The sequence below is a fragment of the Thermobia domestica genome, chromosome 10 (genome assembly GCF_964235325.1).
Source record: "Thermobia domestica chromosome 10, izTheDome1.hap1.1, whole genome shotgun sequence".
Classification (NCBI taxonomy): domain Eukaryota; kingdom Metazoa; phylum Arthropoda; class Insecta; order Zygentoma; family Lepismatidae; genus Thermobia; species Thermobia domestica.
Genome location: NC_137463.1, coordinates 118,863,161 through 118,890,372, shown reverse-complemented (window position 1 = coordinate 118,890,372; position 27,212 = coordinate 118,863,161). Strand labels below are relative to the sequence as shown.

At 33.9% G+C, this 27,212-nt stretch overlaps 1 protein-coding gene across 2 annotated transcripts in view; it reads right to left on the bottom strand.

Annotated features, from left to right (window-relative positions):
• Positions 1–12,926: 12,926 nt before the first annotated feature.
• The window catches only part of LOC145662682 (choline/ethanolamine kinase-like), an 83,520-nt gene continuing 69,234 nt past the window's right edge, over positions 12,927–27,212 (bottom strand). Inside the window, exons 6-8 of one of the 2 annotated variants that reach the window (XM_081728507.1) lie at positions 18,970–19,188; positions 17,778–17,880; positions 13,066–13,301 (exon numbers count right to left, since the gene is read on the bottom strand). In XM_081728507.1, the coding sequence (XP_081584633.1) occupies positions 17,818–17,880; positions 18,970–19,188 (282 nt within the window). In that variant the 3' untranslated portion in view covers positions 13,066–13,301; positions 17,778–17,817. Of the gene's footprint in view, positions 13,302–17,777; positions 17,881–18,969; positions 19,189–27,212 lie in introns of both variants that reach the window. The other variant, XM_081728506.1, reaches the window with a different exon arrangement.

Below are 27,212 nucleotides of genomic sequence, written 5' to 3'. Positions count from 1 at the left end.
GTGAATTGAAACCAGTGTTAGAGTGGGTAAGAGACAGACAAAAGACTTTGGCAGTTAAAGACTATAGAGAAGTAATAAACTACACCAGTAATGCTAAAATTAATAATGATTGTATTTTGTTTAGTTTAGATATTAAAGCCATGTTCCGTAGTCTAAAGAGAAGTGCTATACTTGATACGATTAAGAGAGTTATGGGGGGGGGGGGAGAATGTCTTAAAGGCTAGAAATGAGAGAAAGTTAGGAAAGTCCTCAATATGGGAGTTTGGTTTCTGTAAAGTTAAGAATGACATATATAAGATTAAGGGTGGTTTAAGTATAGGATCTAAGATAAGTCCGGTATTGTCTGATATCATTATGAATATGTGGGAGAAGGATGTGGTAGAAAAGGGGAAAGAAAAGATTCGATTTTTATGTAGGTACGTTTATGATTGTTTTGGGATATGGGAAGGATCAAAAGAAGAGTTGATAGAGTTCGTTGGTAGTATTGAAGATAAGGAGAAGGGAATAGAATTAGAACTAGAGACACAGCACAGAGGTGTATTGTGTTATCTTGACATTTTAATAAGTAAGGAAGGGAAGAGCATTAAAACTCAATGGTATCAAAAGGAATGTAATGCTGGTATTTATTGTAATAAGAAAAGTATTGTAGATAGAAGCACAAAAGTTAATTTCATAAGAAATATGTTAAAAAGAATTACCAAAATTTGTAACAAAAAAGTAGAAGAAAATGTGGAAATATTTAAAGAACAGGTGTATGACAATGGTTATAGTAAAAGGGATATCGTTAAAGCATCTGTGGTCTCTGGGAAAGGTAAAAGTGGGGAGGACAATGAGGGGGTATGGAAAGTTATTGTAGGGCTAGGAGAAGATACCGAGATTTTAAAAAAGATGTTAAAAAAGCAAGGGGTCAAGGTGTATAGAAAAGGTAGCAGAACGTTGTTGGGCATGGTCAAAAGCAAAGGGAGGAAAAAAAGAAAAAGAGATCAGAAAGGTGTCATTTATTGTATCAATTGTAAGCATTGTGATATGAAATATATTGAGGAGACGGGGAAATTATTGAAAGAAAGAATTAAACAACATAAAAGTGATGTGAAATATGGCAGAGAAACTAACGGAATCTTTAAACACGTAAAAGAAAAAGGACATGATGTGAACTGGGAAGAAGTTATTGTGCTGGAACGGGAAAAAAGGTTGTGGCGGAGAAAGTAAAAAGAGGCCTAGTGGATAGAAAAAGAAGGGGATATAAACTTAATGAATTGGACCAAAGGTATCAGCAGTAATAAAGAATGGAGAAATATTGATAAATACAGAAAAATGTATGTGAATTAATGTATTCAATGGTTGCTTGCTCCTTGTTGTTTCTTTCTGGTAGAATGTTATGTTTTCCCATTGGTCAGTGCAGATAGATTTCCAGGCTTCTGATTGGCTGTTTGAATGGGCCAATGAGAGAGCAAATAGGGAGATGAATTGTGTATATATACTTGAGTAGTTTTTTGTATCACTCACAATTCAATTCAATTCAATTAAGAGAGTTGCTCGCAACAAGACGCGTCGACATGCCTAAGAGGAAAATTACGTACAAGAAACGTTCGCAGCAGAAAAGGGCCGTTTCTCCAGCCCCTACCGTAGAATCAGTTACGTCATCCTCACAACCAGAAGAATTTCCTTCAGATGACTACGGGCACAATATAGTATACATACACAACATGAAAGAAACAGTTCATCTCCAGAAGTTCACTGACCTTCTCAATACAAAGATGAAGCACGTTGTGCCCTTCATACTCACGAAGATAGAGTACCCAAATAGTGTGAAGTTAACATTTCGCTCATTTGAAGAAAGTCACGAATTTTTCTCTGCATGGGATCGCGCGGAATTCGGTCCGGACGCCTTCTACTCAGCCAACCGAATCAATCTTGAATTACCTGCACAGAAGAATGACACCCACACCCAGATAGAAGTCACGACGCAACCAACAGAGGAAGTCAGCTCTACAAAAGCAGAAACACACCAACAAAAAGAGAAGACAACACAGCAAGACATGGAACAAGACAAACAAGCCCACAAAAAGATGTCAAGACCATCACCTGCCAGGACTGACACCTCAAACAACCACATGTGTCATTAAAGGTGTCATTAAAGGTGTCAATACCCAAATAAGACTTAGTGAAATTCATGCTGATCTGCAATCACAAAAAGTTTCTTTTACCAACATCATCCGCATCCAGTCAGACCACGGGCCGCCCCCCCCCTCATCCGGCTCTTTTCTAAGGATCCACTCACAATCAGTAAACTCATACAAAGTAGTGTTCACCTGCGAGGAAGAAGACACCCTGTTGAAGCTTCTCGCAGCAGCCCCCAGCCGCAACCTTGCTGGAACTGTTACTCCTATGGACACGTAAAATATCAGTGCAAAGCCCCACGAGTGTGCTATCGATGCGGCGAAAGCCACACCAAGAATTGCAGCCAACCCATCGATCGGACATTCTGTACCACATGTAAGTTGAAGGACATCGCACAGGCAGCAGCAGCTGTCCCAGACGACCAAGAGAGCAAACCCGGAAGATACCCAACATCATAATAGAAAGAAAAACGGCCAACTCTGGAACCATCGGCCCTTTCAAGAGCCGGTTCACCACCCCGCTCAACCGAGATTCCATAACCACAACAGAAGAGGAAGAAATTGAGGAACAGAAGCCCATTGGTAACAACTCCATAGATGAAAAAATAAACACAGCAATTGAAGCAGCTACACAGAAAATCATGACTTGGGTTGCCTCCATTCTGACCATCACTTCAGAACCCAAACAGCAGAAAACTCTTTCAGCAGCTATTGAAAAAGCTTCAAGAACTATTTTTTCAATCTCACCTCAGAGCCATAACTACAACAGCAGGAGACATTTACATCCAACATGAGCAAGCTTCATTGAAGAACACAGCATGCGAGAAGAATCTCCTGTCCGAGAAGCCAAAATAAAATTGAAGAACACCATCACCCATCGAGTGTTTTTGAACTGAAGACCACAACGTCTTGAACTGCCTGCAATTCTCCACGGATGCAAGTACATCTCCGAAGAAGACATCACCACCCAGCCACGTACAGGACCACCGGTACAGGACCACTTCCCATGCAAGAGCTATATATCATCGGCAACACACAACATCGGGACCACACCAAGAACATCAACCAGAACCAGGCCTGTGACAATGACTAATTTCATCACCTCATCTTGCCAAAACTTCATACCATTGCATTGGGCAAAATAGCATGTATTGCTAGAAGCCCGTCTCTGCCTGCTTGGCAGAGAAAAGCTATTATTATGATTGATGATTCATTGATTGATTGTATCACTCAGTGTACGTCTGATGAGGATCTTGGCTAGAAGATCGAAACGTCACGTGTAAATGTGTTTTTATATTAAATAAGTGAAATCTTCTTCAGCAGTGTGTTTATTTTTCTACATTTGTTCGTTTCTCTGTATGGACCCCATAATTTCTTAACTTAGAGCCTCGTATCTGCCTTATTTGACAACACTGATGACCCAAGATTTACTTTTTTTTTCATGTTTTATGCCAATTGTTTTAGTGCCATAAAATGGTATACGTTCTACTTGAAAAACTAAAAGTTTGAGTTGGAGTGGGAACACTGCTTGTGTGGCAGTACTGCCGTGTTATTGCTCACGTGTCACCCTCCCGTAAGAATCATGTTACCTGCACACATTTTTCCTTTTCTGCCTTTTTCCGGCGTTTTTAGGGTATAACACAGCACATCCTCACCCGGCCACTGCATGGTGTATGTATTATACGTAGCGAGTAAACAAGGCATTTCCGCAGCGAGTGACTATCACCACGATGATCAGCAATGCAAAATTTAGTTAGCGTACCAATTTTCATAAATATCTAGATGTCACGATTCGCATACGTCCCTTGTAACAAACTGACTTTTTACATTAGCCATTCTGTATTTCCCTAATACTCCGCCTCACTCCACTCGGCAAATGTTATCAAATTTTTCCTCCAGCAGAACACTCACACAGAAACACACACATTCATAATGTGATGATCTGTCTTCAATATGTAAATATTGTTAGTTTATTCTGTATGTTATGTCTAATATAGAATATTGTAAATGATTGTTGATAGAATTAGAGTTTCTATTCTTGTGCTCACTGTTATCGTTACTAAGAGCCTTTGCAGCGCCGAATGATCTTTGAGACAGACGTACATTGACACTTGTCCTTAAAAAGGAAAAGATGACAGATTGGAAGAAAACTTCTTTTCCTTCAAAATTCAAGCAATCGTTTCCTTACATTGACGATGCACCCTTGACAATCAGCTGTGAGCGAAGTTGTAAAGAATACCAAAGCTACGACAGCAACGGCATCCCTATATAGATATTAAGGTAGGAAGTTGTAAAACTATCCTGCATATAGAATGTAACAGGTTTTGCTGTTTTCTGGTTCTCGCTTGAAGACGTGGGGCCTTATACAGAATCGTTTTGACGTGTGATTAGTGACATGCTAAAGAGTTCGACTAACATATGTTTCTTGCAGTAGTCAGGTCTTTAGTATGACACTAATCATATGTCAAAACGACTCTGCATAAGGCGGATGAAGTTTAAGGGAATCCTTCCGTACGTTAGTGTGAGAACCCATCTTCGTACATCTCGTGAGCTACATAAGGATCCTTCAATTCAGAGAATAGAATGTTATCTGTCTTCCACCTCCTTGAGTGACACACAGAGTGGCCTCTGTTGGTATTTGAAGATAGAAAATAATGTCGGAGAAAAACAGAAATTTGACATTTTTGAGTTTGAGAAGTTTGTGTTTGCACGGATTCATACAAACAATTCCCTTACTACCATTGGCTCAGATGATCATATCAACGAACTCGCAGAAGATGATTTCCTGAGCGACATCCCGGAATCTGAATTTGATGGAATAATATTAAATTCCAGTCCAGTTCACGCCAGAAGAACAGACCATGGTGGAAAGGACTGTTATGTTGCTGTAGTAGTGGTTGTCCTTAAGGAAATTTCTGCTTTAAGAAGAGAGCGTCTACGAAAACTAGAGACGCCTCCAATAGGGGAGACTTTTAGGCAAATTCTAACTACGCTGACAACGGTAATAATAGAAACCGCATGTCAAAGATAAGACTTGCACTGTTAATAATTTTGGAAGATGATAAAAAGAAGAAAATTATGAATATAGCTGCCGTGCCTTGGCTCATACAAAGAACTTTAGGTGAAATGGAAAATAGCTATCTACAAAACTATTTGGCTACTGCTACAATAATAATTACAGCTCAGTATGCATAAGCACTTGACTAGGAAATTACCTGGATGAGATGGGATTCGACAGTTCTCTTTGAAATCATTGAATCAACACAATATCCGGTGCTTAATATGAAATACAACTTTCTTTATGAATAAGGCTACCAGAAATGGAACATAATAATATGTATTTTGTTAATTTTTAATTGTAGCATCTCTTTTGTGTAGTACTGTTATGTGAAGAAGTGTTACAATTTCAGGTGCATTTAGCCAGCCCCCCCACCTTGGACTTTCGAAACAAAACTATGCTAATCATTTGTACTGCGTTTGCACGGAATATACCGCAAAAAGTTTCTTTTGTACCACTTTCGGTACAGAGATATGAGTTTTAAAGTGATGGGGCTGTGGAAACGGCAGCACCCAACCTTGGAATTTCGAAACAAAGCCTATGCCAAACGTTTGTACTACATTTGTACCGGAATGTACCGCAAAATGTATTTAAGTAAGATTTTTGTAAATCCATACCCAGATGGTTTAAATGAGTTGTACACACATGTGGATGCCCAGGCAACGAAGAAAGTACTTTAGTTTTGGAAAAGAAAGCGGCATTTCGATGAAGGATCTTTAAGACAGCGAGAAACTGAACGAGAACTGATTGAAAATACGAACATCGTTACAGCGTTGACAAGAATAAAGCTGGAAAAGCAAACAGAGAAATAGTTTAAAAGATTTATTGAAGTATATTATTTTGTTTCGTATGTTTAGATAAATATTCAAACGAAAAACTCAGGCAACAAATTGTTTTCTGTAAATGCAATCATGTTAGATGGAATAATGTGCGATAAATTTGTCATTTTTATTTTGGATTTTAAAAAGTATTAAAAACCATACGCTGCGTTAACCTGATATATTATCCATAACTTTTGAAATTATAAAAACAAGGGGCAAATACTTTATTAGCCCATTGTATAACATAACAGTGGTTCCCAACCCACGATTCTCAATCTTTGTTTAGGGGCCGCGGTGGCTCAGTGGTAGAGCGTTCAACCTCTGGTGCATGTGATCCTTGGTTCGGTCCCAGCTCGCGTCAAGTGGACTTTGTGGTGGACAAACACCGTGCGCGTGGATTTTCTCAGGATTCTCCCGTTTCCTCCCACTTTCTTCATTCCGCCATTTCACTCATTTCTCATCATCACCGTGTCCTTAAGCCTATCCGGTAAACCCGTGGGACGTAACATTTAAAGATATTATTTCAATCTTTGTTTACAATGTTAATAAGATGTCAGTAGAATTTGATTAAAAGTTTTAATGACGAAAATGAAATAAAATCTTTAAGTTTTACGTCCCATGGTTATGCTTACTAGGCTAAAGGAGACGGTGCAGATGAAATTGTGGAATGAAGAAAGTGGGTGGAAACGGGAGATCCCCGAGAAAACTCATGCACACAGTGTTTGTCCACCACAAAGTTCATTTGGCGCGAGGTGGGATCAAACCAGGGACCCCATGCACGAGAGGTGAATACTCTACTACTGAGCTACCGCGGCCCCTTTTTTAATGACGAATGACGAACAAAGGTTTTGATAAACATCCAGTCCTCACTTAATGTAAATAGATCGTTCAAGGGCTTTGCACAATTCGAAATTTATACTTAAGTCGATTTTTTTTTTTTTTTTTTTTACCGTAACCATTTTCGTAAACAAGTATGAAAAATCACCAATTACGCCAAATTAGCAGTTGTTCCTGTCTGACTCACTAGACGGTTCACTAGATAGAATTTAGAAATTTAATACTATTTCATACTTCAGATGTAAGCGCCATTCGTAAGCTTTACTTATACTGGAAACTTCTTACGTAACTATGAATTTGCATAATCCAGTTGATGTAACTCGGGGACTGACTGTACATGTCGGTGAGTGGTATACACGAGAATAAGTATCTTCTTTATAGAGATTTATTGGCTACAATCCAGTGCACAATCCTTAGATACAGTCCGCCGCAAGTGCTAACAGTGTGAACTTCACACAGACTCCTAAACAGGTACGCCAGCTATTAATGTCAGCAGTTACGCTTCTAAAGGAAACGCTGCTGCTGCTTATATTTTATCCGATCGCAAACATGTCAGTGTTTTTGATTTTGTCATGTAAAGTGTACAGAAAAATTTGGGCAAGTCTTAATTTGCCCATTTGATGTTGAGAACAGTACTCAACCAATCCCTGTGATGCTTCTAACCCGTTCCTACTATTATTATTATTATTATTATTATTATTATTATTATTATTATTACCATGCGCTCCGACTACGTGGGTGCTCTGGGGCTCCCAACACCCACACAAATAATTTTGTGGGTGTCCCGCACCCACAAGATTTTTAGTTTGATAGAAACAAAATAAAATAAATATTTCTCATTTTCCACTATCAAAAAATAATAAGCAATTAAAACATTGAGATGGAAGTTAAAATTTCTAAAACATAACTGTTTGTTTCAAATGTGTTAGTGCAAACACAACCAAGCAACACACTCCCCCTTCCTTGCCTGACTGATCTAGTCAAAGGCAGTCCCCACAATAAAAAATTGAACTCTATTCTGAATAGAGTTGAGTTGATTTTCAGTGTAACGTCCCGTTCAGCAGCGAGGCTATATCAGATATGATCCTACTGATTAACGTGGAATCCGAACCACATGAGCTCCCGCCGGGAATCGAACCCGGGTCTCCCGCGCCAAAGGCGCGTACGCTAACCGCTTAGCCACGGAGGAGCTCTCTATTGTGAATAGAGTCGCATAGTTCCAGCCTGCTTTGATGTTTCCTTACAAGTGACAGACTACAATGCGACTTATCCTTATAGTACAGGTATATTTTACTTTATCATAGCACAGCCCTTTATGAGTGTTCATAAAAGATTTTAACTAAAAGGAAATCAATCAAAAAATATCGGAACTCCCCTGAAAACATATAATACGTCCCGCTATTTATATGCACCTACATAATTAAATTTTGGAAAATCGGCGCCATTGACTATTACTACTACTACTTTTACTATGGATCTGTATAGTAAAACTGCAAGCTTATTTTAATGAAAAGGTGTTATGAAAATTAAAAAAAAAAATACTTTCCTTGGGCCGGGTTTCAATCCACGCCAAAAGCGATTTTCATTAGTAGCATGTTGATAGAACGCTCGGCTACAAGGGCCGACAGCACTTGGCATTTACTTTCTGCTATATGTAGGTCATGACTCTTGATGTCCTATCTGTATCGGCCAATAAGACCAGAGGATACCTGAATCGTTTGGGATCAGCAAATATGCCTGCTTGCTTGCACAAGGGAGCGTTTCTGGGACGGAATAATATGTATTACCTCGAGCATATCTTAGCTTCCAATTTGGATTACAGATCATTGTCCAAGAGGTTGAAACGAGGGCTCCCATCCGGTCCTTTGATCACCGTGAGAAAGTTGGTAAGTAAGAATTGTATCGTTCGACGTTCGTAAACAATTTATTGAGACCCTGGTATGAAGCGTGGATCTTTACTGATCAGAAACGTGGACATTGAGAAAAGTTTAAATATCCAAGCTGGAAGCATTTGAAATGTGGCGTTGGCGCAGAATGCTGCGCATATCATAGACCGAAAGAAAAAAGGAATGAGGACGTACTAAAGAAAGCTAATGAAGAACGACAAATCATGAAGATAATAGGGAAAAGAAGAAACAACATGCTTGACCATCTTATTCGGCACTCCTATTGAATGACCGTGCTGATAGAAGGAAAGGCAGAAGGAAAACCAGGAAGGGGAATACCAAGGATAGAATATCTAGATGCGGTTACGAAGAAGAGACCTTATCAAAGTATAAAACAGCTCTCCCAAGGTAGAGAAGAGTTCTAAAATTTCCATGTTGCCCACTAACCTACGGTTGAGGTGATCAACAAGTACAATATTTAAACATATGTTAAGAGCTTATTGTTCAAAGTGATCACCATATACCTTGGGTCTCTTTGGTACAGTCCGTAGAAAAAAACCTGCAACATGAACAAGTAAGTTTATTGTGAAACGACGAAGTCTTTTGCTCCTAAATAAGTGTGCAGGGGAGGACGCCGAGGTTTCTTCTGGTGTGATACGTGTCACTTAGACGTTATGTTGATTCCCTGCGCTGTTAGGCCTAGTTTCACAATAAACTTACATGCTCATGTTGCAAGTTTTTTGCTGCGGACTGTACAAACCTGTTTGGTATTGTAGACCTAAGTCAATAACATCAGATGAAATTATACTAAACTAAGGGATCCAAAAAATATGTTTACACAATGAGCTTTCAACGTATTCCTTCTAGTATATTGGTTTTTACAGAATTCATGGACATCTATGTTATTAATTTGGTTTATTAGCTTCACACTTCGTTGCATATAATTAATACTATTATAATACATAGCAACAGTGCAACAAATTTCTTACTAGATAATAGTTAAGAATACTATTAATGAAAAGAGAAGACTTTCGTTGACAATTCATCGAATTGGAGGAGGGAGAAGTAAAAATCAAGATACTTAACGTGTCAGAAGTCCCTTGCTTATGCCAAAGATATTATATCATTTCCACATTGCGTGTTTCTTAATCAATCTGTTCATTACTGATATATTCTACTTATCGACACATACTGTACCAATGCGTATGAAAACAAATGCAAAAACATAAATGCAACATACCCAATATCCAAAGGGAATGCTCGAATGTGCGGTACTGACGAAACTACACAAAGCCCAGAAGAAGTGAGACGCGAGAATAAAAGATTGGACTTCACGGAACAGTGATTGTACTTCTTCATCCTCGTCCGACTCCGAGACATGTCTGATGAAACAATCTCTCCTTTGTAGTGGAGAGAGAGCTTCGGCTCGTATATATAAAAGGCAACTCGAGCAGGTGAGGAGCCAGAATGAAATATTTCCAAGTAGAAGCAGATAAACTTTTCTTACAAGGGAATTTGGGCTGGAGTATTCAAGCTCAATGCGTCGGGATTGTATTCTGGGTAGGGCAGTTTCATACAGTCTCGCTTTCGAGCTGGTTTACGGTGTTCTAGAGATTTCCATTTCAGCTTATAATAATGACTGGGGATAGACCCTACAATTAAGTTTTGTTTTAGGAGTAATATACTTCAGGAAAAGTAATTTCTGAGCATATGGCCGAGTTTCTATTGTCAGAGCTAAGGTTAGGTGAAACAATCCCCTGGATAGGGAAGATCAGCTTTGATGGATTAACGGAAATTAGTTGGGAGATTTTAGCGTTTCGAGGCCACATCCAATTTGGGCGGATTCGACTCGTTCATTAATGTATTAGATTTAATTAAGAACACGCCTGTTCCCATAGTAACGGTGGCCTGATTGAATTCTTAGGCAGTCCGGTTGTATTCGGCCGCTGTTAATTTGAATTTAAGCTAAAATTCTCGTGTTAGAGAATAAAAAGCTCATTAGAATTTTTACCTGTTACCGAGCCTCCAAAGAATGCGCTTTTTTTTTACCCTCAATGAGGGAACTTTCTTAACCTTACCCAACCTTTCCACTCAGGGCCCAATTAAGGATAATCCATGCTTAGGGATTAGGCCAGACGCCCTCTGAATACAGAGTCTGTTTTTGGATTATTCCGGAGGATATGATGGCTTGTACGATAACGCATATTCAGTCCTGCCTTTTAAGAAATTAGCTCTTAATTAAGGAAATTGATTCATTAATTGAAGTGAACGGCATTTTAAAGACTTGTTTAGGACGACGACCCTTCTGGAGAGAAGTAAGTCTGTAGTCTATTTTTTTAAGGGAATTAAAAACATATTTTTTTTTAAATTAAGGAATGCTCAGAACAATTAGGAAATTAAGTAATTCATGTAATTTATAAGGTCTTTATATGATTTCCCTGAACTATGGTTGCTAGTGTGTAAGAATTCTATTATTGTTTTTCTGTATTTCAAAATTATCCTAAACAACTAGCCGGATATGAGAGAGAAGAATTCTGTTACAGGTTCAGAGAAGTAAGAAATATTAATATTAAATATAATAATGATACAAAATTAAATATATATATATATATATATATATGGCAATAAATGTTCATAATATACTTTCTGACTCTTTAAAAAATAAAATATCGGGTTTCCATAGAGCAATTAAGTGTTATCTACTTGAGCACTGTTTCTATTCGGTAGAAGAATATCTCTGAAGTACATTATTAACAGTAAACATTAAGTCATAAAATTGTCTGCAGTTCAAAAGAGTAAACGTTATCATGTAATGGTCTGTAAGTTAATATTTACAAGATGCATGTTATATTTTATATATAAATTAGAATAATGGAAAACTGTGTTCACATTTGAGCTAAATAGCAAATAAAGTATGCGTAAGATTCAAATGAAAATGAAATGAAATCTTTAAGTTTAACGTCCCACGTTTATGCTGTCAGGCTAAGGGAGACGATGATTAAAGCAATTGAATGATGATGGAAGAATTGGTGGAATGAGAAAGTGGCAGAAAAGGGGAATACCCGAGAAAACCCATGAGCACGATGTTGTCCACTACAAACTTACTAGGCTGGGGATCGAACCAGGGACCCCACGCACCAGAGGTAAGCACCCTACCACTGAGCCATCGTGCCCCCTTTTAAGATATAAATGTATAATCCTCTATACATACAATGTTTTCTAATGTATCCAATTCATACGTTCATTCTGTGAATGATAAAAGATGAAAATAAATACAATACAATACAATACTATACAATATGGACTCCGGTCTGTCCATACATTCGTCGACAATAAATAAAACTAATAAACCGTACTACTGGGTCCTGCATTTTTGCAAAAGTTATTATCAATGGACAAGTTTCTTCTTTAAGTTCGTTGGTTTCTAGAAACATTAAACAGTTAAAAATGTTTTCCAAGGGTTTCTGAGACATGAAGATGGCATAAGGATCAAACAAAGACATTAATTTGTCTTTAACAGCATTGGAATAAAATTGTTTCAATCCGGATAAGTTCCAAAATCGGAAATTGGACAATTTACGGAATAACAAACAGTGCATGTCTTATGGGAATATGGAGATTCTATAAAACTGAGATCAAATTAGGTAGGTGGCTCAATCTTACAGGCTTCATTCAAAAAACTATCGAAATAATCTTTCAAATTTAACATTTCTTCAAGCTGTATAAAAAAAATGTTTAGAAGACCGGATTTCCATCAGATTTTTTTTTTCACTTTTATGTCCCATGGTTATGCCGTGTAGGCTAAAGGAGATGGTAATGATAAGAATGAATGAAAGAGTAGTATGAAGAAAGTGGTTGAAAACGGGAAAATTCCAAGAAAATCTACGAATACAGTGTTTGCTCACCACAAAGCTCACTCACACGAGCTGAGAACGAACCAGCCGGCTTTCCATTAGAAATCGAACCCAAGACCAGCAGCATCGCACAAAAGGGGAGTAAGCTAGTTCTCGGAAACTTCGTAGTCATATTTGATAACTATACAGGCACTTTTGTTGGCAATAAATAGTTAAATCGGAAAAACAAACAGTGCTGGATTTGGTTATTTACCATAAATCAAAGATACAGTACTAAATTAAAAGAAAGTGGTTCATTTCTGTTGAAAAATTAATTTAGTGAATGGTGATGTAATAAGTGTACAATCATATTTTCGTTCTAAACAAATATTTATTGAAAAAATAAATGTACAAAGAGTAGAAACGTGCACAGCACGCATACCTAATTTTTTTTTACAAAATAAACAGTACATCAAAATATATATATTTAAAAATGCGTATATACAACGAACGATTCAACTATAATTTCTGAACTTTAAAAACAATCAAAATAAAAACCTTTGAAACAATTATGTACAACAGTATACTTTTTTTTTTTACAGCTATAATTCATTGTTTTCAATTAACAAATCGCCTGCTTCTTCTCGGTGGTCCATTATATTCTCGGGAACTGTAGAATCGTTGTCTTGCAACAGAAGTTTATCTTTGTGCTTGAAATACTCCACCAGTCTTGTTTCTCCATATTCCTAATAAAATAAAATATTATTTTAAAAAATGACACAGAAAAGAAGCGAATATGTTTTCAAATTGTATGTTTCGAGTCTTTCAATAATTTTACGTTTGAAAAATCTTCTACTGGTACCCACGTAAACGGACCTTCCCCTTTTTCTACCAACTAGTCCCAAATTACTTAACTGTCTTAACACTTTTTGATTAAATTTTAATGATAACCTACAATTGCATACAAAGATTCGGTATATTCTATGCAAGCAGAACTACGCCTTACAATTACATCTTATGCTCCAACACGTTTTTCAGCAAACCAAGCATCTCAAAAATGATACATCTGCCAATAAAAACAGAATAAAAATTGTTATTCCACATAAGATTATTATTTTACTATTTTAGTTTTCCTATTACCTGCTACAAATAGTTTATTTCCTTGCCAAAGGTTAAAAATGATATATATATAAAAAAATCACAAATACTGTAAGCCTGATGTATTAACATAACCCTGAGAGCACTGATATCAAACTAGCTGAAAGATCATCTGAAATAGATAACTAAGATGCATACTATCATATATTCACGAAAGACTTTTTTAGTCTCTGAATGAATTAATAATTTTAATGTTGGATAAACTGGCTTAAGTTGATTTCCTTGATTGGAACAAAGCAAGTTTATTTACAGAATATTGATAAAGGGCCAATCCGGTTGCAATGATGTGAATAGACTTTGCGGGAGATGGCTGAAATTCAGATCAAATGTTGAAGAGACTATATAGATTATATATTCCAAAAACACATTGTCCTAAAATGGATGGAACATAGTAAAAAATCAACATACATTAACATTAACGTCAATGGAAAATCAATGGGAAAAAAAAGAAGACGAAGAAGAAGTCATCCACATATCTCAAAATCTATAAGAGGGAGATAGCTAATTGAAAACTTATTGCAAAGACATAATGAAGACCATTAAAGTATGGCACGTAAGGTAAATATGGATGGAACATTATCAAAAGTCAAGTTTTTTTGAGTAAAATCAATAATAACGATAAAGTATATACATCTGCAAATTACCCAGGGCGCCTCACGCGGAGGTTACGTGCTTGAAATATCTAACATCTGGATTTGGAGTCTCCAGATTCGATTTAGCAGGACTTCGACCTGATTACGTGATACAGTCTGGTCCTTATGGCAAACCGGATAGGCTCTTTGAAATGAAATACAATTGACAGCTAATTGTTAACATTATCGTTTAAAATTTAGGGGAGAAAGTAGAAAGAACGAAATAAGCATAATAGTTGGGATATCTTGATGTCTAATGAACCACTCAGACTAGAATTGGTATATTTCCATCCAAAATGAATAGTTTGATGAATTGATTTAATGTTCCTTTTCAGCATCGAGGCTATATGAAACTAAGTCCTACTACTCAAAGGACTATAGGACATCGAGGCTATATGTTTCAAATAGAATCCAAACCACTACTCGGGTTGTGCCCGAACCAAGTATTCCTTTGGAAATAAAGCCCCAACGAAAACGCACATAGAGAAAGTGTGTTAGCTATTAACCCGCTTGAAAATAGAAAAGTTGACGACAGCTTAAGTTCTTATACAAAGTCATAATGAGAAACTTTGTATTAACTTGATACCTTTTCCTGTTCTGTTTATTTCTTAATATAAAACCAGTGTATGTCATTAATACTGCTACATATTTCTTCCAATTACTAAAGCTGCCCGTTTCATATAATCATTGGAGTTCCTTCAAGGAGCAATGTTGATACATTCGCTTTTCTAATTATATTGTCATGTACCTTACAATTAAGAAATTTCCTATATGCAATAATTGAATACTCGCTGTAGAAAACAATATAAGTGCCACCTTGAAATCGTTTCACTTATTTTTTTTTAATACGTTTATGCTTTAGTTAGATTTTCATACATAGCTTCACTTCGTTATATGCTAGGTTGTATTTCCAAGCAATAGTATTTTCTATTTTGTGATGCTTGTGCACAATTTACTATCTTTTTGTCTCTACTGTTAAAGTAACTATTGTTTTTGGCACTTACATTGTTTTCTACAGCGAGTCTTCAATTGTCAATTTCTCAAATTTGGAAAAAGTATAAAACTAGAAACGCAAAACAATCTGGAAAAGCTGTACGCGATTAAAGATTGCTCTTCTCGCTTAGCAAACCATCTCCCCTTCTCCAATTCATTTTTTTTTTTTTTTTTTTTTTTTTTTTTGAACGGGAATTATTCTTATGAGAATCAATAATTCTAATTCACTCTTACGGGCATGACCTATAACATAGAAATAAAACTACAAGAATATCAGTTCCAACGGAAACTTCTGCTTTTACCTAGCATAAAAAGTGGTGAAAGATCAATCTTGGTGTTGAACGCTTCACGAATCCGACAATCTAAACAAAACTGATTGCAAGGGCACCAAATAGTTCACAATCACCAATCTCTTATACCAGATAACATCAAGGTATGTGCTGTAAGAATTTTTTTAAGTATTGAACGTTTGTTCTCTCACCAGGAATATAAATTTTATTTTTCCACATCGGTTAATTCAAGATGCTGATAAAACTTCATTTTAGATCTCCAAGACTATGAATTTATGCCTACACGAACTTCGAGACTAGAAATTTTATTCAGCCGGACTTGTAACCATCAGGCATAGACGCTCGATAGTAATTCGTAACTATACAACACAGGACACCTTGAATAGACCAACATCACTTCGTTAGTTGTTCTACAAGAACTGTAAGATTCAAATAACGACCTCTTACGTAAAGATCGATGGGAATAATTTTAGTGTAATGTTGTAATTATGTAAAACAAACTGGACACAACATGTTTGGAACTCCCGCATACACGTGAGTAGATAAAGTACGCTATATGTCTTATTATTCCATTGTTAAATCCGCCTGTTCGATTGTTATGAGTTTGCGTCTGACTAAGAGAGAATATTCCAAACAGAGTAGCCTACATAAATTGTAGTCCCATGAAGTTTTCCCTAATCATTCAGGGCTACATTCACACACCCGCTTAGGCTTTTTCCAGGTTGTTTTACCTGTAATAATTCTGAACGCATATGCACCGAATTATTTGTAGATTATTATACTCCTGGTACTCCTTTTAGTCATGGCTTCAAATCTCGACATCTGAATTCAAATATTCAGATAAAGACAGGGATTTCGTTGAATCCTTTTTTTCCTCTCACTGAGGAAGTACAAGAAAGGGAAAAGAGTTCTATGTGGTAGAGTCCGATTCCGATTAACGACTTGAGCAATAAAACAATAGTTAATCCTATAAAACAATAATGGTAAAAGCAACTCATGGTCTAAAAATATAGTTCTACCAAAGAAACAAATTAGTAAATATAAATTTTAATTATATACAAAATAAGCAAATTTTGAATGTCGATATTAACACTCAGGTATTTTAAAAAAATATGTGGTAATGATAAGCTCTTGTATAATGTTCGTGTATTATTCTTATATTGATATCCGAACATCATTAACTCATACTTAGCCCACCATGGGCTTTTATCATTTCACTTTGATCGACTTGCGTATTCGAAGAGGGAAGAGGGTTTAATTTTTTTCTCAAAGAATAATGCTATAAACGTATTCTTGCCGCGCGAAGAACGAAAGCAAAGACTGAATTAAGAGGTGAGATTCCGTAGACCGACCAAATAACAGGGTCTGGGGTCGAAATTCCCAGTTAGCTGAAGGCTAGAATGTAATAAAATTAGACATACCAATGACTGTATAACATGGCATATTTCATTACCTAACTACAAAGAGTGACACAATTTAACAATAGTCAAAATAGGCCTCATGAATATTATGGGCTTCTTTTTTCGCTGGTTCGAGTCCGTATAGTTATTAATTAGTTTCTTAATAACGCAGTGTGCAGTACTTCATAGTACACTGATATGCAGTACTTCATGTGATACCATTTACTGTGTACAGCGGAAGCTATTATTCTTATATAGATTACACTCTAATCACTGTATCTGATCAACTTAAAACCATGAAATGTCTCTAACTGAAAAATGTGAAAGAAATAAATGAAATCTGATTTTACACTTTGTTAATGCACACCCCCAGTAAGATCTACAGTTCTACAAACTGACAGAATTAGGATGTGATCTGGGATGTAATAAAATCTCTATATGGGCCTACTCATTTATATCTATACAATATTTATAAAATGGTAAAAAATGAACTATTTATCAACGCCTAGGTCATACTACCACGATGCACCCACACGGTGGGTCCACCGGGTCCAGCCTTCCCCCTTCCTCGCTAAAAATTTGTACTTCGGTATACATTTGTATAATTTCTTAATAAAAATATACTTGTTTAACACAGAAATGATTGATGTAGCATCTAGATTTGATCTTTCACTTCATCTCTACCCTACATTCTTATAAAAGCAATCTAGTATTTATATTTTCTGAGAGTATAGATGACAGTACTTAACAATTACTTATTATCCTTTTGCGTTCAGAACAACAGCGGTTTTATACCACATAGAGTAGTGTCTTGCAGTATTGGACCCCTCCCCTCCAAACTCTGAAGCCTTTCTAAAAAAAAAAAAAAAAAAAAAAAAAAAATTACTGGGTGAGTGCCTGCATACTACTATAGCCAGAAATGAAGTTTACAGGAAAAACTCAATTTGTTCAATTTGTGACGAAAGCATGTGATAAGAAACTTTTTTTAAAGACAAAAATACGTATCCTAAGGAAATATTTTTCTAAAACGGAGAACCTTGTGAATTCCTGAAGTTAGAAAGATGAAACTTGGCATATAAGCTCCTGATTAAGAACAACTAAACTCATGTTTCAGTGTTTTTTTGAAAATTCCGCTTCTAATGGAGAATAGGGCAAATTCTTCAATATTCACATTTTCCGTACGAAGAACGGGCACTTCAGCTGTTATTAATATCTAATGGAGGAAAAGAAAAGAGGGCAAATCCTTCAATATTCACATTTCTCGTACGAAGAACAGGCACTTCAGCTATCATTAATATATATTTAAATAAAATTATACATTTTTTACGTATTAGTAACGTAGTTATGATAAAAACTTAGTTGATTTTTACAATTTCTTATAATATTGAAACATATGTTAAGAGCTTATAATTCAAAGTGGTCACCATACACTTTGGGTCTCTTTGGTACAAGGCTGTTTGGCATTGTAAACTAGAGTCAATAACATCAGATGGCATTATATTATACTAAGAGGTTCAAAATATATGTTTACACAATGAGCTTTCAACGTATACCTTCTAGTATATTAGTTTTACTCTATTACAGAATTCATGGACATGTAAGTTATTAAATTAATTGATTATTTTCACGCTTCGTCGCATATAATTAATACTATTATAGTACATAGCAACAGTGCAATGAATATCTTACTAGGTAATAGTTAAGAGCACTATTATTGTAAAAAGAAGCATTTTCGTTGACAATTCATAGAACTGGCGAAGAAAGAAGTAAAAATAAAGATATTTAACGTGTCAGAAGTTTCTTACTAATGTCAAAGATATTATATTATTTCTACATTGCCTGTTTCTTAATCAATGTGTTCATTACTGATATATTCTACTTATAGGCATATAGTGTACCAATGCGTATGGAAACAAATGCAAAAACATAAATGCAACATACCCAATATCCAAAGGGAATACTCGAATGTATGGCACTGACGAAACTCCACAAAGCCCAGAAAAAGTGAGATGCGAGAATAAAAGATTGGACCTCACGGAACAGTGATTGTACTTCTTCATCCTCTTGCGACTCCGAGACAACATGTCTGATGAAACAGTTGTTAGGTAGCTGTTCCTGTTCTTTCTTTAATGCCCTCAAGTAACTTCTGAACAACGTTAACTGTAATACATAAATTACAGAGTGAAAACTATTCATTCTTTTTTATTACTAGATATTTCAACAAATTATAACACTTCGTATGGAAACAGAATCTTACATAAATTATTGTTAAATAAAATATTTCTTTCTTTAAGTCGATAGAATTTACCTACGTTATACTTCAGAACAACTCACTCTCTAACTTACGTATTGTAAGTTGTTCTACGAACTAATTATTTATAATATTAACATATGCTACAAACTTAAATCTAGTTTGGCTTAATGTTAAGTATTTCTGAACACTGGGGTCAAATCGCAGCTCGTTCAATACAGTTAAAGATGTCTGAGTGTTGTCATTAGACAACTTCTAGGAATTAAAAATGAAATAATTGTTTCGAATTATTTGAGATGCGTCTGGCATCATACCACAGACTATGACTCGAATTACTTGGTCTTGCATAGCCTACTTGATAGTAATAACACAAGGTCTTAATCATTATATCTATCCCAACATTGCAAATGTAATGTAATACTCACTAGATGAATCTGCCCCAATGAACATCTTTCTGTACTAACTTTACACTTTCCGTTCTAGCTTCCAATTCCCAAGCTAATCCTCGGTACCCTCCAAGATCCCTCCTTTTAAAAAAATCTCTGAACTTCCTCGAACTTCCTAGTGCAGCATAGAGCTTAGCTAAGACCTTTTCATGAAAGACTTAACTATGTGTGAATACTTTTCCTATATGTGGCGTGATGTCTAGGTTACGTCTTTTATTTCCTCTTGAACAACTAAATTATTTTCAGTTTAAGTTTTATGCCATTCTCAAAATTGGGTACTTTACAATATATAAATAATTATTATTTTTGAATTACTTATTTGTATTGGCATTTTATTGTTTAACACTGAGAGGTGGTTGTTTTTCTCTTTTGTAGCTTCAACATAATCTGAAGATAAATCATGGATTTGACAGCCTGTCACAATCATGCAATATTTTCTCATTTTGGACATTTGTTTCAGTGCTCTTAAGCTTGAGTTCCTTGACGTGAGTGTGCACAGTATGACGAAATAAAAGCAGATAAAACTGAACACTGGAACGCATAGACATACCGGATGAAGAATCTGAATTTTAGAGAATGAATATTGATAGTACTAAATAAAATGGAATTAAATGTACTTGTAAGAATGAAATACTTGGTTTATTCGAGATTGAGAACTTGATATATGAATGGAATTCAATAGACACTTCACCTCCCGCTCTCTTTCTCTCTGCTCATACATTCGGGTTAATAAAAGCTTCAGCTATACACAATACTATAGTTCGAAAAAGAGCTGATATACAAAGCTAAACAAATGATACATTACAGGTTTGCATTAGTTGTTGTTTTTGTTTTCTTCCTGAACTATCACTTTATTTTTAGATAAAGAAAGTTTTGCATTAGGTGTACTAAAATGTCAACGATATATAAGAAAATTGTGTTGTAAATACTAAAGAGCAAAGTTAATTCCTCCCCACTTCAAAGTTTAAATTCGAACCCTTGATATGTATTCAGTGCTTCTAACCACAATATCGTTCCTTTTCGTTGACTTAGCGTTGTCTTAGGCAAATTTATTATCGCTCTTTTGGATTTTATTTAACTTCAAACGTTAACAGGTATACAAAATGTCAATATGGCATAAAAATATCATAAAAGTACCAAAAGATCCAGGATTATAAACTTATTTACGTTATAATATGTTATTATATACATATCTCATTTATAAAATTTTACTACCGATTTTTTTTTAAAAATCTAAATCCACATACTGTATAAAGATAATCTACATTATCTTAAGATTCATATTCATATATTTATTTGAATATATACACATTAAATAAAACTAACCAGAACTTTAAAAAAACTCCAGCCAGCTGACGTGAACTCTTGAATATTAGTTACGTTCGTGCACAGACTTATAAATATTTGATCTGATTTAATATTTCTCATATGTTTAATATCAAAAATAAATGATCCTATACAATAATTTGCATACAAACTTGTTTAGTGATTTTAACATATAAACATTACTTTTCCTAATAAACTATCTATGTGTATTACTGTTTTCTGTATATTTTTCTCTTTGTTTTTCTTTCTTTCCTTCTATTCCCAAAAGTTTGTAGATAATGTAATTTTGGAAATAAATAAAAGAATACGCTAATATATACAGATAGGTTACGAAAAGCAGTAATATTTATAACTGTACATTAAAAGAAGTAAAATTTATATGCAAAGTGCTTTGTCATTTTAATATTTTACACAAATATGTGTGAAATATTAAGTGAGATCATATCTTTATGAGTATTGTATTTAAATTATCCTGTTTCCTAAATAGAACTGTTAAAAGATACAATTTGTAATGTAATGTACGACATGAATCTCAAGAACTGTTGGTAATTATTTTTCACTTTGTTGTATATATATATATATATATATATATATATATATATATATATATATATAAAAGAGCTTTTAAGATCCCCAAAGCAAAATTTTTTTGCAGACTCTCTGTTAGTTTATATTCTCCAATATCTCACCAAATACCTTACTTTTCTTAATACGATTAAAACTACTCGCTGAGCAAGACAATTGTATTAAAAAAAAAAAACTAATGACGCGTAACAGTTTTGCCAACTATGCACTTGGCTTCATCAGGGACTATAAATACACAGGTAATGACAGATTATATATACAAGAGACAGCGAAACAATTCCTGAATGCTGATTGGCTACAAGTTACTTCAGCCAATCTCCTTCAATCACAAAACTAGAATATAAAACAGAAAGAAAATTCACTAATTCCCTTTCACCCCTGTTGAAAGTTGGATAATGGATAGTTGGCGAAACTGTTACACGTTATTAATTTCTACAATAAACGTATTGTTTTGCTCAGCGAGTGGTTGTAATCGCATTTAAGTCTACTAAAACAAAGCTTGTACATGGAAAATATTACACTTGAAATTTTGAAATAATCAGGTACATATTTTTGTAGCTTTAGTGCGGAGTTTGTCTCTTATTGCATGAAGACTTAATTGACTAAGTTTTTCATGTGTCTTCAGCAGTATATTTACTACTTTCATTTTGAACCTTGTACTAAATTTTCTTTGTAAAGTATTAATGTCATTCTTGATTTCCACTGTCATTGTTGATCTGTTTCCTCTCTATATTCGTTTAGTAAACATTATCAAAAAAAAATTATATTTGCATCAATGAAATACTAAGTGAACTGGCAACAATTAAGTCAACAATATAACAGTCAAATTGAAACCGAAACTGCAAACCTATAGCAACGATAAGATCAAGAACAATTTTCAATTACCACCTCTATTTTCACCGGATACATGCAGAGGAAACTCACTGGAAAACGTTGTAAGAATATAAGTCAATAAGATTAACATTTGATACCTTAAAATGTAAAAGCTATTTAGAGGTTAAGAAAGAAAGAAAGAAAGAAAGAAAGAAAAAGAGGATATTTAGCTGATGTTGTAAGTTATTTTTTTCCAAAACTTGTGCAAAGTATTTACATGTATGCATTTATTCTAATTTTATTTTATTTACTTATTTTTGTACTACTTCTGTGAAAAAGATGAAGGCTTCTTTAATTAACAAAATTTTGAGTATAATAACTTTATGAACAATATAGTGACTTTATTCAGAATCTGCTGATCGAACCCACAGTTTATATGAATCAAAAATCTGCAAGAATACTGGGGTAAAATTAACTATTCGTCGGAGGAACATTACACGTTATAGGATTAAAGAAGTGACATCAATAAATCTGTATTGTAATTTTCTATACTGTGTACCAAATACTGTACTACGTTATTTTGTCTTAGTTTAAATCTTTATTTCAAAAGTTTAAATTGTTCATTAAAAAAGAGTTAAATTATCGAAAACTCTTATGACGATTGTAAAGAACTATCATATTTTCCACAACTACGTTTTATAGCATGTCTCTAAAATCGAAAAAATGGTTGCGTTGTCAAATCTGTTCTCTTTGGAAACACAGTGTGCTGGAGTACATCCAACCTATTTGTGATATTTGTAAAGGCATAATTTCCATATACATTTCATTAAACAACTTTTTCTGGAATAACCTCACATTTTTAATGTTTTTTCTAGGCTTTTATGAAATTAAAACTTGTCAAAATAAATGCATGCAGCATCAAATCATACTTAAGAAAGAAAGAAAGAAAATAAAAGAAAGAAATCAATATAAATTTAAAATGCTTGATTAGAACAATTAGATTGTGCTTTAGTATCTAGATCAATGACTTTCAACTTCTACCTAAGATTTTTCGATAATTTTAAGTAACTAAATAACTTGCATATAGTTTATTTCACTGAAGAGATTAACTTTTAATGCTTTCATCTACATTTAAGAAGTCAATCGTATTAATGTTTGAATGTATTTTACATGATAGATGTAATTATCAGCTATTCTATATATTTTTCTAGCAAATAAATTACTACTTTCGTATTTACTGTTATGTCTCTCGTTTTATGTCTCTCAGGATAACAGTGCATCATTTTGCGCTGATGAGTAAAAAGAAAAGTAGATAAAGCTCTTGTATTTTTATTAAAATTTAAAAACAAAATGGTAAATAGTAAACAATCTAATAAAAGTTTTTCGTAATATATCCATAACATTCCAAAATAATAATAATAATAATAATAATAATTCCAAAAGAAAAACATCGATTGCGTGATAAATATATTGTGTATCATTTTTCTCGGTTAGACCTCTAAAATTACTTAATTTTCTTACAAGCGAAATATGCAGTCGTAAAAAAAAAAAAAAAAAAAAAAAAAAAAAAAAATCATTGATGCCAAGTTTGATCCAAATTGGATGAGTTCGGTGTGTATCCTTTGCTTTTGAAAACCTGACTCAACATTTGAGCAACAACAACTCGGGAAAAGAAAGTTTTCACAACATCATATTTTGTATTCATATAGCACGTAAAGGTTTGATCCCAATTCGATAAGTTCAGTTGAACTCGTACGATATCGTGCTCTTAATTTTTTTAAGGGAAAAATGAAATGAAGGACGAAAATAGGTAATTAAAAGTACTTTCGAGATAAGAATAATGTATTCAGCGAGAAATTAATGTTATCTCATATGTTCAATTGCGCACAGAAATATTCACTTGAAGCATAGCGTGAAGTAACGTAAGGAATATTTTTTTTTTATATTTAACTACAGTTAAATTATTAGAGCTAAAATTCAATACACTATATAATACTTGCTTAAAAAAAATTTACAACTATTAAAAGAAATTCAACGTACAGTAGTTTATTACAAACTTTAATTTATACTTTCAGTAATAATAATAGTAATAGTAATTTATAGACTGATTTTAGTTTTTAGTTATCTATCTCGCTGTATAATTTTAGTTTGTCTGTGTTTAGGGCAGAGATACTTACGAAACAGGACCTATAGTTTATGTAAGGTTCAAAGCTCTGAGCGTAATCTTGTTATATGTAAATCAATTATTAACTGTACTGTACTTTAGAAAGAACATTGAATGTCAATGAAACTAACTTTCTTTCCTTTCCTAAACTACGGTATATGTTAGATTTAAGAAATTTTCTATTCTTTAATTGTTACAGAAATATACCTTGATTTTTCTCATATTTTCTTACATGTCAACTCGACAGGACTATCATTCGCCTCACATAACCACAAATGTCAGCATATAACCACAATTTTCTCTGTAGGATAATGACAACGTCGTTTAAGTAACCATTTTTATCCTACCCAAGAAAAGCATAACTTACTGTACTGTAAATTGGTATTTATGCAATTGTTTTTACTTGACGCTGTAATATCAGTAATAGCTTACTTGAAGTTAAAAGATATAATGTCGTCAAAAGTTAGGATTTCCGCAAGGACATTGTTTACTGTGTGTACTATGCGAAGACTAAATCTTGATCAGCGAAGTCCTTAATGAATAAACTATATGTAACGTTTATTTTAAGGAACCAAATATATAAATACGCCGAGTATACTACGCGCAGCTGACATTTCTTCTCTACTCCTTCTGTATCATGATACTTGCTACACCTTTCTGAGGTAGATTCTGTGCGACGATTCTTCCCATTTACAACATTCTGATGCATTTGTAATCTTCTAAATATTGAAGTCGGAACTGAAATAACATTAGTATTTTTCAACTTGGTACTTATCTTCATTGCGATAATTTAAACAGCGTAGCGTCCATGGAAGTAGCAAAAATGAATAATACATTTTTTAAAATTTTATTAATCTAAATTATTTAACTGAATTTTTGCAAAGTGTTATTTCTGTTATTTAAAGGACTAACAGAAGGGCATTTGTAGAACCCTCTTCGAAACTTTTAGCATGCTGAAACATTAGTTGAAATGCCCCGGTATTTGACTACCAATATGATTTTGGTGTGAGAAATGTTTCAATGAATTTTTAAAAATATATATTTACAATTATACATTTAGTGTTCTGCAGCAAGTGGATATCGATAGAACCTACTATTCTGTATGTAAGTAGGATCGGATAGGAACTCGCTTTTCATAATCACCATAAACTAAGATATGAAATTTGCAAAATCACGAAGATCGTACTTGGTAATCAAAATTGAAGTATTATCTGCATACATCATACTATTATCAAATAATAATAACACAACAATCCCTCACTTTGTTATTCCAGACTTAGGACAATTATAAATTGTTATAAATCGTATTCCAATATAACATTCCATATCCAAAGTTACATAGGATGTAAAATGTCGATAGATATGTAAATATAGTACATGTATACTACTCTAAAGCGACCAACTGTTGAATTAAACTTCAAAGTTTTGTTGTAAATTTTATCCAGAAAACACTTCTAATGATACTCATAGAATGAGGTAAATATACTGCATTTTGTTCTAAAATCATGACGAAATTTAATAATACGATGCTTTAAAATTTTGAATGTGAAAGAGAGATTATATTATTATTATTATTATTATTATTATTATTATTATTATTATTATTATTATTATTATTATTATTATTATTGGTTATTCTTTTTTGTTAATTTCTTCATTAATTTATATATTTTTATTTCAATCTCCCTGAATTATAATTTTACTCTTCATATACTTTCCTCTTCCATATTCTTTGTGACCCACCCATCCCCATTACTTTTATATTCCTCCATTAAACTCTATGTTATTTTCACCCAGAATTAGATAAATAGAGAATAAGGATTTTGAGTGTTTCTGTAAAAAGTAGCTAATAGACATACATATATATAAAGTACTGCTAGAGTAAGAAACATCATGTATTAAAAATTTTTAGTATTTTGTAAAAAGTAGCTAGTAAACGAGTGTATATAATACAGAATTACAGAAAGAACTTTCTAAATTAGATTAGAAAAGTATTATTTTTTATCCTTTCCTCATTTATTTTATACCAGGCAAACATAAATATTGTATGGATTAATTATAATTGTAAACATCATTGATCCATAGGTAAATTCAAATATTAATGTGGTCTCTTACATCTTCTTGTTTAACAAAAACAAGTAATTGTTAATCTTATCTACTTTGAGCATAATGACTCTATAAATGAATAAATATATAGAGATAAAAATAAACATAACACTGTGATTCTGTATTCAACATGGAGACCTCCCAGACGCTTCACTGCTACTTCTCTGTTTTGTAATCTTTCTTTTATTCCTTACTATGTGATAAAGTATTTAGCGAAAACGCTTATAATGTACTTTTTTTTTCTTAAAAAAAAAAGTCTTATAGTAAAACTACCAAGAACGTTCAGCAAATATTCGAGTCTAGAAATAAAATAATGGACTTCTGAAGGTCAATAATTTTGTTCGTCTAAAAATGGTGGTAGACTTCAAGTAATTTGTTTGATATCTTTCATGTTTCTCACAAGTAAAAGGCGAAATTTCATCATGCTTCCGATTCTCTGATTATCAGAAACTACAGTGTATTAACCTTTTAAAAAAATATTTCACAACATCGG